Genomic DNA, 15,714 nt, shown 5'->3' with positions numbered 1-15,714 from the left:
CTTTCTACGCTTTATACAAATCTCACCATCATCCATCCACATTTTCGTGATAACATTGGCGTCGCCCCCCACCCCCACGCAACTAATGGGGCTTGTCATGTCGCGTCGAGCTGCATCTTTTTCGACATTTCACGCCTTTGATCTTCGCACGCTTTAATTTAATGCCTCCTCATGTGGGGTCTCTGTTGTTTGTGGGAAATTGGCTGGCGTCTCCTGCTTGCCGCCGCTGCCGCTACCCAACGTCTGGCTGATTTTTGCACCGAATCGCAAATTTGTTTTTTCTTCGGTTATGTTTGGGATTTTTTGTTTTTATTTACGATTTGGTGTGTGCTTTGTCGCTGAAATAGTGAGCTGACACTGTATGACAATAGCGTGTCCATATATTCCATCTCGTCGAAGGACAATTAACGTTCATCGCATTGTGAAAACTGCCGTCAATCATCTGCCAAATAAATACATACATAAATGAGTAGTTCACTTGCAAAGTGCACTATGTAAAATTTGTTTCGATTTTTAGTTTTTGGTGGATAACTTTAAATACTGGTATTAAAGTAGTTTCATGTCCACTAACAACACATTGCAAAATCTTTTTCTATTCTGCAAAAATAGTATCAAATATTAACTCTTCTTGCAAAAGTCGCTATCATACTTATTTATAAACTTTCAAAAGTCTCCATCATCTGATGAACTTAGAAAACTGCTTTAGGTCGGTTATGCTATATTTTTATTAGGTTCTTATTTGTCAAAAATTTCAGGTAATAAAAAAAGATTCAATTTAAATGTTACTTGTTGTCGTCGTAGTTTTTTTCAAATTTATGGCTTACAATCATAAAATCACATAACGCTGTTTGCAAGTGGACTACTCAAATACGAATACGTTTTGCACATAAAGCTTTTAATGAAAAAATCCCAAACAAATCTTTTAAATCATGTCTAAGATTAGTGTTAAGATAAACAGGGAGAAACAAGAAAGCAGCACTAAAGTGACTTATTTAGGGCATTATTTTACATACATAGTATGTACTATGTACATTAGACCGCATCTCCTTACAAGAAAAAAAAATAATAATACAAAAATTCATTTAGTCTATAGTGAGTTTTTTGCAAGGCAATTTTTAATTTTTTTTGGGCGAACTTTTTTACATCTTCTATTGACACCTACAGTCGGCAATATATGTATATTTTTTTATTGTTCTACTGGAATAATCAAAATACTTCCTTAGCAAAAACTTAATGATTTTTGGTGAGCCTTAATTTGCTGACATTAGGGTGGTAGAAACTATGATCTGGTGGGTAAGTACTAGAAAGGGGCACTTGAGGTCAATGAAGTTTGGAAAAAAGAAATGCTTAAGATGTGTTTGACGTAAAATCAAAAAAAGGCGGATCAACATCCGGCCAAAAAATTGAAATTGCCTTCGTATCGAAATACTTCCTTAGCAAAAGTTCTGATATTTTTAGTGAGCTTTAATTTGTTATGATAGGCACTGAGATCTGGTGGGTAAGTACTAGAAAGGGGCACTTTAGGTCAGGGAACTATGGATACGAAAATTTTCTCCTCGCAACAAGAACATCGCTGTATAATAATTTAAGATCCGACTAACAATGCCGAAGATATACCAATAAATGTAAAAAGGCAACCCCTAGGTTGGGTAATTTTTTTCGAAATTTCAATAGGTTGGCGCTTACAGATATGTTAGTGTTTGGCCGAGCTTCTCCTACTACTTATGGCGTAAACCTTGATGTTGTGACACAAAGGCGAGGGACCTACTGTTTTACGTCGAAATTGCCTTACAGAAATTCTTTAGACAAAAGGCAAACTCTTTTCTTCTGGTACGGTCTAATGTATGTACTTAAATACATACATATGTTTAAATTTAGTCAATTTGATGTAAATAATTGTTTAAGTAAAATATTTTATTTATAAATATATATGTATGTAGTTTTTTTTTGTAAATTACTTGTATATTGTATTGTCATAACATACGCTTGCACTTATTTATTGAAACAAATACATATGTATAGTTAATAAAAAGTTATTAGAAAAAAAATGCAAATTTTTCCACTCATCTCACTCTTGCCAAAAATATTGCATAAAAACATTTATCTTATCGTTTTTAAATTGAAATACCACAATCCCAATTTCGTTGCTGTTATAAAGCTTTTGTTGTTGCTCAAATGTACCCTTATTATTTATCAATGCATATAATTCATACGCGCTGTATAAATAAAGAATTATTAATTACCAAGTAATAATAATAATTTAAATAAAGTCTGTAAGTAAATTGCCTTTTTTTCTAGTTAGTAAGCACCATTAAATTATTACAGTAGTTACATTTGAAAATCTACATAAATAAATATGTATATGTATATGTAAACAAAAATTAAATAATAATCACAGCACTTTAAAGTTCTCTCTCTCTCTCTTGGCAACCATGAGCCAAAAGGCATGTAGCCTTGTGGCGCACTGTATAAATATTTTAATTATCTTAAGTACGAGTAAATAAATAAATGGAGCAATATTTTTTTTTGCTTAACGTTGCTGTTGCTGTAGCCTGTGTTTTATTCACTTATTAATTGCTGATTTCTATATTGATGCCAATAAGTATAGATACATATTTGGATACACTGTAATTGCATACATACATACATATGTACATGCATACATACCTACATACATGCATTCGTTGCTGTTGTTGTAGCCTGTGTTTTATTCACTTATTAATTGCTGATTTCTATATTGATGCCAATAAGTATAGATACATATTTGGATACACTGTAATTGCATACATACATACATATGTACATGCATACATACCTACATACATGCATTCGTTGCTGTTGTTGTAGCCTGTGTTTTATTCACTTATTAATTGCTGATTTCTATATTGATGCCAATAAGTATAGATACATATTTGGATACACTGTAATTGCATACATACATACATATGTACATGCATACATACCTACATACATGCATTCGTTGCTGTTGTTGTAGCCTGTGTTTTATTCACTTATTAATTGCTGATTTCTATATTGATGCCAATAAGTATAGATACATATTTGGATACACTGTAATTGCATACATACATACATATGTACATGCATACATACCTACATACATGCATTCGATATATGAAAACTAAACCGCATTAAAATAATTAATTTAGAATTCCCTTTAAATAATTATTTAATACAACATTTCCGCCTTGCATGCCCGCACAAATAAACAAAACACACATACTTCCATATTTTCACGCTCATACTTATGCACTTTAGCGTGTTTGCTTGCCTGCATGTAACAATCATTTTTCCACACCATTTAACTATTTTTGCATAAAAAAAATAATTACTCTTAGGTACTATTTAAATGAACGTGAGTATTGTTTTTTTTTTGTATAAGTAGAATGAAGTAGAATCTTCTTGTAACGTTTTTTTATAAGTAAGTTTCGTTATGAATATTTGTTTTTTTTTGGTTGGTTTGGTTATGCGAGATCCCAGCCTAAAAGAAAGTTTTTAAAAACAAAACCCGTGGCAACTATTTTTTGCTTCTCTGCTAAACCAATAAAATATTTAGGTTTCAGAGTTTAGTACAATTGTGAGTATTAATTTTAGTGTTTTTAAGAAAGTGTTAAGACCGCACCTCATAATCTTCTAGGCAGCTGCTACTATGTGGATCAAGTATGTTATTTAGTCTCGTCATTTGAGCCCCAATCAGACAAGTGTCCAGCGACGAAAATCGAGAGCAGCGGCTTTGTGAGCTTAGGTGCACCTTAGGGTCACACTTTCTTGCGATTTCATCCATACGTGAGCCTAGCGCTCACGAAACTGATATAACGTCTGTCCACGAGTTGTCAGCGTCAGTAGCTAGTGAGAGGTACTTCCGTCTTATCCTTGCTTGTTGAGACCAATTCTGGGATACCCTTTCTAGCCCACTCATTCGGCATACAACATTGCATTAATACTGTGATCTATGATGCCTCGCTAGCGAAAAATAGGTAAGGCATGCCCGATCAATTTTGAGCGCCTCCGTTAAACTGGGCAAATCGGTAATTGCACAAATAAATCTCTCGCCACATACCATTGAAGTAAATCAAACAAATCACGTTTTAAAATGTGGATAGTGTGAGGTTTAGACATTAAAAACCATATGGTCTGCAAGCCTAAATGTGACGTTGATAGAGAGAATAGACAACAAACGTCAGTTTCGCTTCGTTTTAGGACTCAACTGGTCGATATGCGATGAATTTGTTTCTAACTCATACCGCCGTATTATTTTCGGGCCACAAAGCTTTACTATCGCAATTCTCTAAGTAGTTCCTTTTGACATGTCAAAACAAATATTATTATTAGAATCACTCATAAAACTTGCTCACATTTTCACGCCCACAGGAGTAGGGGTGTGTTCGAGGAACGTAATAATTACCGCAATATTGCTGCGTTTTTCTTTCTTGATGCTCAACTGAAAATCTTCTGAAATGCTGCAGAAATTACGCAGTAAAATTTTTTATGTTGCTTTTGAGTTGCCAGTAATGAGCTACAGATTCTCAAAATTTTGTTCCTCGACCGCTTGATGTAGGCAGAGTCGCCCAATTTTTCGCGTGGAACGTGAACATTAATTGATCATATTCAGAGTGCTTTCTGATAGTTCGTCTTCACTTGAATTCCAGTATGGCACCTTTAGGAGAATATTGAGTCAGTTATTTTTTTTATTGCCAGTTTTATACTCTGTGCACTTTTTAATCTACTTGGTAGGGACATAAATATTCAGCCTCAGTGCGATAGTCGAGTAATGAGAGTCAAATCGTATCGAAAATTTCATGTCAGTGCCTAAAATTTCGACGGAAAAGCTTGGCAGCACTGCATACTTTTCGAAGATTTTCGTCGTTTACTTATTTCAGCACGACAGTAGACAATACCAATGTTGTCGAGTTCTACAATTTAGCCTAATTTTCCACATACGCAATGAGGCTGACTGTTACACACCTCGCTAGCTTAGAGTGAAATGTTGCTAAATCCCATTTTAAAAATTTTGCTGTAGAGGAAAAAAACTTCTTATAGCCATTATCTTCAAGTGTTTGGCAAAACTTTGAATACAATATTTTGGCTGTTTAAAGCAAAGCAAAACTCCATATGAATGGGAGGGATTCGATCTTTATTAAAAATTTCGTACTACTTATTGGATTTTCGGTGCTTATTTCGGAGCAAATTTTCCTTTCATTTAATAACATTGGTCGGCCGCTGTGGTGTAGTGGTAAGCAGTGCGCGCTTCCACTCCGCAGCACCTGGGTTCAAACCCTGGTCAAAGCAACATCGCAAAAAATATAGAAAAAAGGTTTTTTCTTAACAGCGGTCGTCCCTCGGCAGGCAATGGCAAACCTCCGAGTGTATTTCTGCCATGAAAAACAGCTTCTCATAAAAATACAATCGCCGTTCGGAGTCGGCGTAAAACTGTAGGTCCCTCCGCTTTGTGTGACNGCCAATCTATTATTATTAATAACATTGAAAACAAGTATTTTAATCCTTTTCGAGACAATGCATTTTTAATTTCTCTAGGCTCCTGTATCAAAATATGAGTTTTCATAAAACGTGTACTGAGCAAATGATCACTCTAAGCTAGCGACATTTTATGTTCTAAAATTAAAAATACTGAAGGTTTTTGTATAAATTTTTACGCATTTATTGCATGTATATAAGTTAAAAAAAGAAATATTCATTCGAAATGTCCGCCTTTGGACTTCACACACGCCTTAAGTCGGACTGCCGATCATCAATAGCCGCACGCACCTCGCTCACTGAAAAATTGGCCACAAATCAAAGCTGTCTTAAGAGAATCAATGTTGGGGTATATTTTGTTGTAATCCAGCGAGTTTAAATCAAGAATGTGTGAGGATAATTCAGGCCCAGGTTTGGGACGTTTTAGCCCAGGCCTATAGGTGTAGAATACTGCTGGAAAGTCAATGAGAGGTTTTGGAACATAGAATGATTAAGAGGCTTCCAAAACGTTTCTTGTTCACCAAAATGCAAGTCAGTGACCGCATCGTAAGTGACCATGACACGAGCTGGATGATTACCCTTTTCGACCCGTAGAATCAGTTCAGATATTTCCTTAGATGACCGAGCATACATCCTATCGTTTTGCTAGTTTAATTTTTTTGTACGGTAAAAAATTGAGCGTCAGTAAATAAGATTTTCCGATGCAAGTTATCAGTGTGTCTCACCAGAAGACGTTAACATTTTTCCATCCTATTTGTTTTAAAACTGCGGCGTGACATTCGTCACTTCGCTGAATTCAGCTTTGATGACTTGCGTCGTTCGTATTGTGCATGGACGGGCCCAACCGGTGGCGGCCTTTAACATCTCCAGATTCCTGAAACAGTTTTATGCACTGGTAGACTAACATGCGACTAAGTAATCCCGAGAGGGCAGAGCGTTTTTTAAATATCACATTTTTCATTTCACACTTAAATAGCTCTATAATAGCGATACGCTTCTCGTTATCCGGCCATTCCATGGTTAAAGCTGAAGCAATTTTAAATTCACGGTACAGACTAACGCTTTATAGGTTATATTTCATAAGCCATGTGGTAAGAACAGGCTATGACCAACTTTTCTATTGGAATGGACCAAGTACAAATAGAAGCCCAAAATGGGTGATTTTAAGCAGGGCTTCAAAGAAAAGGTTTTTTTTTTCATAGTTCAGATCTATCTCCACTTCGGTATTTTATTTCGCTCCGAGCCCAGCTCCCGCTCCCAATAAAAAACTTTTTATTTATTTAGTTGTCTGCACTTCACAGATGCTGGCGCACTGTCGGCTAAATTTACGTTTCGTCGTCGTTCAAATTGACCTGGCAATTTTCCCTGATTGCTGGGCACTGTGCAATGATTAGTACTGACAAAGTAAAAATATAATGACAATTTATTTACCACGGTTGTTTTCAGTGGCAAAAATAAAAATATTTACTCAAATCAAATTTTCTTTAAGGAGTTAAAGAGAAAATGAATTCTTTTAGCTCTTTGCTCCAGCTCCGCTCCATCCAAAACCCTTTGCATTTTAGCTCCTTGCACCCTTGCTCCGCTCTGCTCCGAATCCTTGATTTTATGTTTATGAGCCTAAATGCTCATTTATGCATACCTTAATTAACTTAACTTGACTTGAGAAGTATCACATAATGATTCCGTTCAATGAACTTGGTTTATAATTGGTTGGCCTACACATAGACGAACATAACTTTACTTGAAAGTCTGTTGAGGTTTTATTTCTACATAAAAGTGACACTCAACTGGGTAGTGAGAGCGCGCAAAATTATTGGGTGATATGTGTAATTGTTATTGGAAAGATATCTATGCATTGAGCAAGGTGCAATCAGGACTAGGTTTCAAAAGCTAAGTTTGTATGTACAAGTACAATGCTAGGTTTACATAACTGAGCCTTAAGGTCTGATTATGGACACCTAATTTAATATAACATAAAACTTAGAAAATCAAAAGATTTGAAAACCTTTAAGGCTTATTCTGGCTCTGGTTGGGAATGCTGGAACATTGACTTGGAAAACGGTAGTCAACTTCGCATTGAAATAGGGAGTCCAGCAGTAAACTGCTGTTGCGTACTGCATACTACCAGCGATTAGCAGTCGCAAATTTTAGGAGGCTAGAAGCCACACTAGACATGTACAGAGACAAAGTTGATATGGTATGTTTTGAAGAACTCTTGGGCGCCTCCATCACCCAATGGTATCAGCACTACCAGATGGCGCTACTACTTAGGTATTAGAGTATGAGCTACGAAGGGCCTAGTAGCGTACTATACCTACAAAAGGGCTTCTGAGAAAACTTGGGGGCTGTCACCACATATCATTCGTGGTATGCACCCCACAGTCACCCGACCGATTTTCTAACCTATGAATGGCTAGGAAAAGCTCGCAAATGTAAATAAGCGAAGCGGATAACTGAATACTACTGCCGATTTCTGTTCTAGTAAGGAGGATTGAAGAATGCAACACAGCCGTAAGTAATGACCTATGGATAAATCGTGTGATCCTAAGATCCTTATGGTTGAGACTCAATAAGACCACACGCTTAACCAATCTGAGGTAAGTGCTCTTACCGGCGTCATCACAGAGCGCTGTGCTATAGAACCAATGATGAAGATGTATAGATTAACTACTTCCTAAGCCAATAATCAGCGCTCCAGACAAGGGGCTGTGGACACGTAAACTCCTTCCTCTCCACCTATTTTCAACCACTTAGCCCATGCATTTGAGGATTGTCATTAGTAAAGATTCGGCAATGTGGGAGTCTGGGCTCAGAATTAGAATTAAACCAGTATTCAGCCTCCGGAAACTCAACTATTCTGTGGCATTGAAAATACGCTAGTGTTGAGATCTCTGACCATTGCACCAAGTGGCACTCATAGAGGGTATTCAGAATGACCAAGTATTCCTCCGAGTGGAGTCATTCGTACGCGCCTTCCTAACCTAATCTAACCGGAGTTCTGATAACTAAATAGTAGCAGATTTTGCGAATGTTATAGCAAGCAGCAGGAATAAATTTACAAAAGAATTAAAATGATTTAGTCATAACCACCACGCAAGCATTAAAATGAATTTTCCTAAAAAAAAACGAAACATTTGTTTTCAAATGTATTCTAAGCTTTTACCGCGCGCCAATGAAAAAGCTTTTGCATCAAAAAAGAATGTTCTGAAATGAATTTTTACAAATGCAATAACAAAGTGAACTAACCAACGTCCATATTGTGTTAGAGATGTACCTTTGAATGCGTTGCAACCAGTTCTTAACTGCGTGGCGAAATAATAACAACTTAGCACATTGATTATGAGCTGAGCTTTTGCAGTTGATTCAGCTTGTTTGGTTGGTTGGCGTGCTTACTGAAAAGTCGCATGCAATGCAGTTTAGTTTTGTTTGTTGCTTTTTTCTTTGAGGTAGAACATTTGTTGTCATAAATATTCGGTGTACTTCAAAAAAGCTGGTTTACGTGGAATGCAAACAAAAAAATAATTTCATAGCCAATGGAAGCTTATTCTAATAGATAATAAAGCGGCTGATTAAGAGAAGCGAATAAAAACTAAAAATCTGCTGTGTTGTGTATTTGTTTAATTTTCTTATAATTAGCAATCGCTTTGTGAGATTCTAATCTCTACCATGCACTTGCAATTGCACAGCGCGGATGCAAATTCTGTTCATGGCCTATGTTCAAAAATGTTTTTTTTTTTTTTTAAAGAGAGTATGCGCTTTTTAACGAAGCATTTACTAATCATTAGTTCACAATAACATATTTAACATCCCTGGCTTCATTTGAACCCTGTAATTGCACAGTTGCTTGATAATAGAATTTCTAATTTGACGTTCGTTTTTTTACAACTAACCAGCCTGCACTGATACGTTGATGTGCAATTAACTTGGCTAAGCTTTTTTATGAGCTGAAACTTCTACATTTGGTGCTATATTGAAAGTCTGTAATAAATTTGCAGTTAGTTTACTTGCTGGCTTTAGGTGCAACCAGACGTACGGAGCCGAGTTAAAAATATCATAAATATTCAGTTGTAAATAAATAGGTTTATCAAATTTTTTTCAGTGAAATATGTAGTACAAAGTGTTATACAAATTTAATGATGAATATTACATATTATTATTATTATTATGAATACTAATAATGCATTAAGCATCGAATGATAGGAGCACTTGAAGAGCGTAGAAAAGATTTCCAACTTTTCCAAAGGCCAACAGCCTTTTATAAGATTTAAGAGTTTAGAAGGTTATAATTTATGATACTACTGAAACTTGAGTGATAAATACAAAGCTCTTAAAAATAGTGCTGCAGACAGCCCATTTCAGTCCCAGATTGCATTTCAGGATTGCCTAGAGATTCGCACATGAGGTTTAGACCTTATGACTGAAAAAATGTGAACAGCTTAGGAGATAATATTAAGATAATTGATATGGTACAATCCTCCAGTCGGCTGAAACTATGTGATTTAGTGTCTCGTTGAGCCCAGGAAGCTCACTGTACTATCTCTGGTCAATCCAGTGCCAGAAGAGGTGGCGGCTCTGGCCTGGTTTTCGTTTGGTGCACTCTCACCTAAGCCTCATTTATACAAAAGTAGTAAGTCTAATCTGTACAAGAGTAGTCCTCTTCGCTACTTATAAGCACAAATGTTTAGATATCTTATCAAAACTATACAGTTGAGAATTCTATCGAAAGCTTCCTTAATGACAACTAACAACTTTTGCTAAGTGTTTGGCTTCTCCCCCAATTTGTGGTGTGAGTTTTGATGTTGTTACAGAAATGGAGGGACCTACAGTTGTATGCCGCTTCCAAAGGGCAAATGAATTTTATGAGCAGCTTTTACATAGCAGAAATACACTCGGAGGTTCGCCATTGTCTGTCGAAGGGCTACCGCTGGTAGAAAACACGTTTCCCAATTTTGATGTTGCTCGGACCAGGTATCGAACCCAGTTCCTACGTAGTGGTAGTACACACCTCTAACCACTCAGCCGTAGCGGCACTATCATAAGTTTAAACGTACTAGAAGCGTTGAGCTTACATTTGAGCTTGATGGAGAGCATTTCACATAACACAGCTTCATTTTTACCACGTGGAAAGAGGTATTTCTTCTATTCTGCTCCACACATAATTTGTTGCCCACAAATCCCTTTTTAAGTAAACATACTGAGGTTGTTCACGCTTGCCTGGTTATCAGGTTATGTGGTTATTTAGTTATATTCTTAATCAGTATACAACAATAAAATACACTACACAATACTCATTTTTAACCAGATAACATGTTATCCATGCAAGTGTGAACAACCTCATTTGTTTCTTAAAAAAGTTTTATTTCATATGAAATAATTTTTACGCTACTAACAAAAGCCTCGGATTTTGAGCAAACTTTTCGATTATTTCTTTCTGAATCATCTTGCGGTTTCGGTAACGAGTTTTCTATGTATGCACATGGAGCATAGTCCCGAAAGCCATGTTCTTACTCTATGAAGTGTATTAAACCATCGCTACACCATCGCTGTTGTGCATGAAAAAGCACTCAGAATTGAAATAAATACACTTAAATATTTGTTGCGGGTAGAAATTCATTTGAATAGAATTTGAATTTGATAGATTTCTTCAAAATGTTTCGCGCTCTTTTGTGCCTCTTCACTTCTGAAGCTGGAGTATTATTTATTGAAAAAGTGGAGTTTTAAAGAGGCCGTTAGTGAATCCAGATACGGTATTATTATAGATCGTTGCCAGGACTAATTTTCATTGACCAATGGCGGTTACTTCTGTGTTCTTGTTTATCTGCTAAACGTGGTAGAGAAATTTCTACTCCTAGATCGGCTGTAATCATACGAGATTTCTTAATTAACTCCATAGTGACCGCTTCTGCGTTTCTGTGGTCGTTCATAACCACCTCAAAAATATTTTTAATATGCTAACCAAAGGTAACTTTGAATATTTAGCAATTGTCATTAAAGCAATGATAAACATCGTCCTTGTTATAGCAACCCCCTATTTTTTTATACCAAAAACTGTACCAGAATTTAAAAATGTACCAAAACATGTTTTAGCTTTAGATTTAATTATTCAAACATTTTACATATACACATTGGTGATGTAGTTAATAAAAACATTTTTCACGTATTTTGTGAACTATTTTATAATGCTGCAACATAAGAAAAATTCTCTGTAAAAACGGACAAATAGTTTTTTTTTTATTATAAACTTAGTTGAGCGATTGAACGTGACCTATATGGTGCTGACTTTGTAAAAGTTCACTCCGCATTGGAGCACTTGTAAATTTAAACGTTTTAGAGGGTGTCATGTCTCAGATTCTTGACGGAGACGATAATCACTTCCCGAAATATAAGAGTCTTAGACCTATGATACATGGCAAATCGCATATTATATATATATTCCATCCACAGAATCTGCAGTCTAGCCAGGTAGTCAGTGAAAGTGCGCAGGCCCTACGGACTAAAATTCAGAAGTCGTTCCGAGATTCATCCGCCATTCCGCGGCAGCCACTAGTTTAGTAGCTCTGCTGTGTAGACGCCATTGCATCCCACGTTTTCGTGAACGTCAACTTATTCGTTGCCATCGAAACCTTCATGTTCCAGTACCAACCAAAGTGCTACCCTTACGTTGTTATGCGTGTTTAATTAAACATTCAATAGAGTCTTCCTGTGTCCAAAAGCCCTGATACTGCCTGACTGGCAGCCATGATACTTATCCTGACGCCATTTGTCATTCTATGAAGACTTTCAGTGTTTCAGTTGAATTTTTTATTCAGTGCTTAAGCTGGGATCCCACGATTGCCGCAATACACCAATTATTGCCTCATTTTATGCCCCAATCGTGTGATTTCACAATACATTAGGGGTATTCTCTGAGTCTTGCAAAGGCCTTGCATGGTGCACATATTGCACGGATTGCACGGTAAAAACCGGTTTTCGTATGGGACAGCTTTGCAAACCGTGCAATCCGTGCACCGTGCAAGGGCTTTGCAAGACTCAGAGAATACCCCTATTGACTCATGCGGCAATAGAGGCCGATATTGTGCTTACTGTGCCCAATCAAATACGGCCCGTGTGCGGCAATCGTGTGATAGCTCGATTGGCAATCATGGGGCAATGAAGATTTCAAAATTGCGGCAATATTTATTGTATTCTTGTGCGGCAATTGAAGTGAACAATACACATCAATATTTAGGCTGTTTATTAATAATTTACTTTTTTGCTTCCTTATGAGTCCAAAAATCACTGAAATTAATATCCTTGTTTTCGGAAGCAACATAACTTTTAATTTAATTTGTAGTGAAATTATAATTTTTCTTGAAGTCCGATAACGGAATCTTTGCCGCGATATATACCACCACAAGCAAAACTCATACGAGAAGAATACGAAAGGTATTTTATGTCACCAAATGGCGGACTGCCATGACAGTATAAATTTATTAAAAAAAAAAACTTAAAAGTTCAATACAGCCCACGACAAAGCAGTAGAACCTCAACATTTTGACCAGTCTTGACTATTTTTCTTCTACTTATTTAATCTTCATTATTTTCGTATAAAAGTATAGCTCATTGTCTAACAAAAACTGCATAAATCCAAATTGCAAGCTTTATACAAAAATTATAAAAATTTCTTAAACATTTGAACACAATCCCACGGTTTATAATTTGGATTTCTAGAAAAAAATGGTTATTTAGTTTTGTAGCTCATTAAAATTTAGTACAATAAGGTGGAGGTTTGAAGTTGCTAAAAGATCCTGTTGATTTTTTATAATTTTTTTAGCTGACGGTATTATGCACTTTCTTCTCTGTAAATTACTTTGTACTCTGCAAAACAAAATTTTTTCTAGAAACCCAAATTAAAAACCATTGAATTGTGGTCAAAATTTTAAAAAATTTTTATAATTTTTGTATAAAGTTTGGAATTTGGACTTACATATGTGGTTTTTACTAGACAATGAGCTATGGTTTTATAGGAAAAAATTAACATTAAACAACAGAAGAAAAAAGTCAAGACTGATCAAAATGTTAAGGTGCTATCTTTTGTTGCGAGCTGTACATATAATTATAAAATTTAATTCCAAACATAAATTATGTAAATTCGCAGCTTTCATTTAAACAAACATAACTCTTTTGTACCAATTTTACTTGTAATGAATAAAAAAACCTCTACGTAACAAAATTAAAAAGAAAACTGTTGCAACTTGAACTCCACATAGCACGTTGCAGTTATCGTCGAAAAATAAAAAAACTATACAATCAAACTTCTAAATAAATGCGTGAGTTTTCGTTGGGCACAAGTTTTTGCTTCTTTGGTTTCAAACAACAACAAATTTGTACAAAATGAGCCCGCAATATACAAAGCAGATGCAATTGATTTATTTTTCTTTTATTAAGAATACGCCATTTTTACACAACAGAGAAAAAAACAGAATTTAGAGGTCAGCGCAACACTTTATGGTCACAATTGCCGCATGCTCGAACAATCGTGTGATAAGTTTGGGGCAATTATTGTCACTATATTGCTTTTCGCCAACTTACGGCAATGAGAATTGTATAAAAAGAGGCAACCGTGTGACTGTACAGAATTTCATTGGGACAATTTTTTTATTGTGCTCCAATACAGCACAATAAAAATTGTTCCAGATTGGTCCATTTGCGGCAATCGTGGGATCTCAGCTTTACTGTAGATACCTCTCCCTTCGCGATGACTAAATTTTCGAATTTTTTTCTGTTTTTTTCTTCATTATTATATTCTCTAACTAGAAAACTATCTTACTCCGTTTTTGTATTAATTGAGTTGAATCTGTACGATCCACAAGCAGTTATATGTCCCGATCTGATTTTTGAGTTTGATCATAAAATACTCGTTTGTACCCCGCCCGCGACTCTTCTTGACGAGTCTTTTATTACGCACTTTTCGGGTCAGTTTTGACTCTTCTTCAAGTCGTCTTTATAATCATTTCTGAGTCTTATTCAAATGATTTTTTAGTCCTGTTTCTAAACATTTGCATATTATTGGTATCGGTAACCACCTTTTTTGTTTTGATTTTCCATTTGATTCGTTTTTATTTCCCATCATCGCTTTTGTGAAATTCGAAGCGTTGTAAAACCAAAACATTCCTCTTCTCTTTTCAGAATTTCACCGAACGGTGATCAGGAAGTAGATGTTCCCTTCGGCGAAGAAGAAGATGCATAGCCACTACTATTCGATATTGATTCCGAGGACAGCGATGACTGCGACGACACTATTTTTAGGAGTCATAACAACAACAAAGCGCATAACCATGACTGTTCCAGCATTATCAGCTAGCATCTTAGAAAAACCTGCTGCTGCTTTGATGGTTCCAATATTTTCACCCACATGCAACAACTACTACTACTACTACTAATGTTAGCTACAGTTAGGCCAAAGTAACAATCATACATACAAAGTGACAACAGCCACATTACGTAATTTTATAAACATCAAAAGTAAAAAAAAAAAACGAAAATGTTTCATATTTTTTTAAAATCACAACAACTACAACAGCATCATCATCTAGAAGTTAAGTTATGTATTTGATTTTCAATGCATTTAGATGAGATGTCACACATGTATATATGTATGAAGTGCAACAATTACTAAAGCAAATACACAATACTGTGACAGGTCGAAGCTGGGACTGAGAGTGGAAAAAGTAAAAAAAGAATGGAAAAGACATCCAATCGGAATTATGCAATTAGCTTGTTATATCATGTTTTTTAAACTTTTACTGTTTTTGCTTTGATTTTTCAATGAAATTAAAAATCAGCGTAAAAATTTGAAAAAGTTTAGTTAGGATTAAGAATCTGTTGCCTTATACAGCTTAAACATATTTGTAAATTTTAATTTGAAAATGTACGATTTCGCTTTTTTCACAATTGTAAACATTTGTAAGTGCTTGCTAAAAAGACAAAATTAAAAAAATGGTATTTTTTAAGATATATGTGTGCATATATGTGGTGAGGCGAGGCTGTGAGATTTATTGTAGAAACCGGTAAAGCTTGACTATCTGGTTTTAAAAATTAAGCAGAAATTTTGTTTATATGCATGACAATTTAAGTGTTATTGATTGGAGTATTAAACGTGTATCGATATTAGGGTGGCCCTTAAAATATAAAAATTATGGGGTACCCATTTAATTTGTTCAACTTAGTAAATAAAGGGAC

General features: G+C 35.5%; 1 protein-coding gene across 2 annotated transcripts in view; it reads left to right on the top strand.

Annotated features, from left to right (window-relative positions):
• Mvl (solute carrier family member malvolio) overlaps window positions 1-15,458 on the top strand; it is a 44,491-nt gene extending 29,033 nt beyond the window's left edge. The window contains exon 12 of one of the 2 annotated variants that reach the window (XM_017624078.1): window positions 14,662-15,458. In XM_017624078.1, coding sequence (XP_017479567.1) covers window positions 14,662-14,722 — 61 coding nt within the window. In that variant the 3' untranslated portion in view covers window positions 14,723-15,458. Of the gene's footprint in view, window positions 1-347; window positions 948-14,661 lie in introns of those variants that run through there. The other variant, XM_017624079.1, reaches the window with a different exon arrangement.
• The last annotated feature ends 256 nt before the right edge of the window (window positions 15,459-15,714 follow it).

Source organism: Rhagoletis zephyria, unplaced genomic scaffold (genome assembly GCF_001687245.7).
Source record: "Rhagoletis zephyria isolate East Lansing unplaced genomic scaffold, Rhagoletis_zephyria_1.1 Rzeph_scaffold_03490, whole genome shotgun sequence".
NCBI lineage: Eukaryota > Metazoa > Arthropoda > Insecta > Diptera > Tephritidae > Rhagoletis > Rhagoletis zephyria.
Note: the sequence above shows the minus strand (reverse complement) of the source record. Positions and strands in the feature narration are given on the sequence as shown.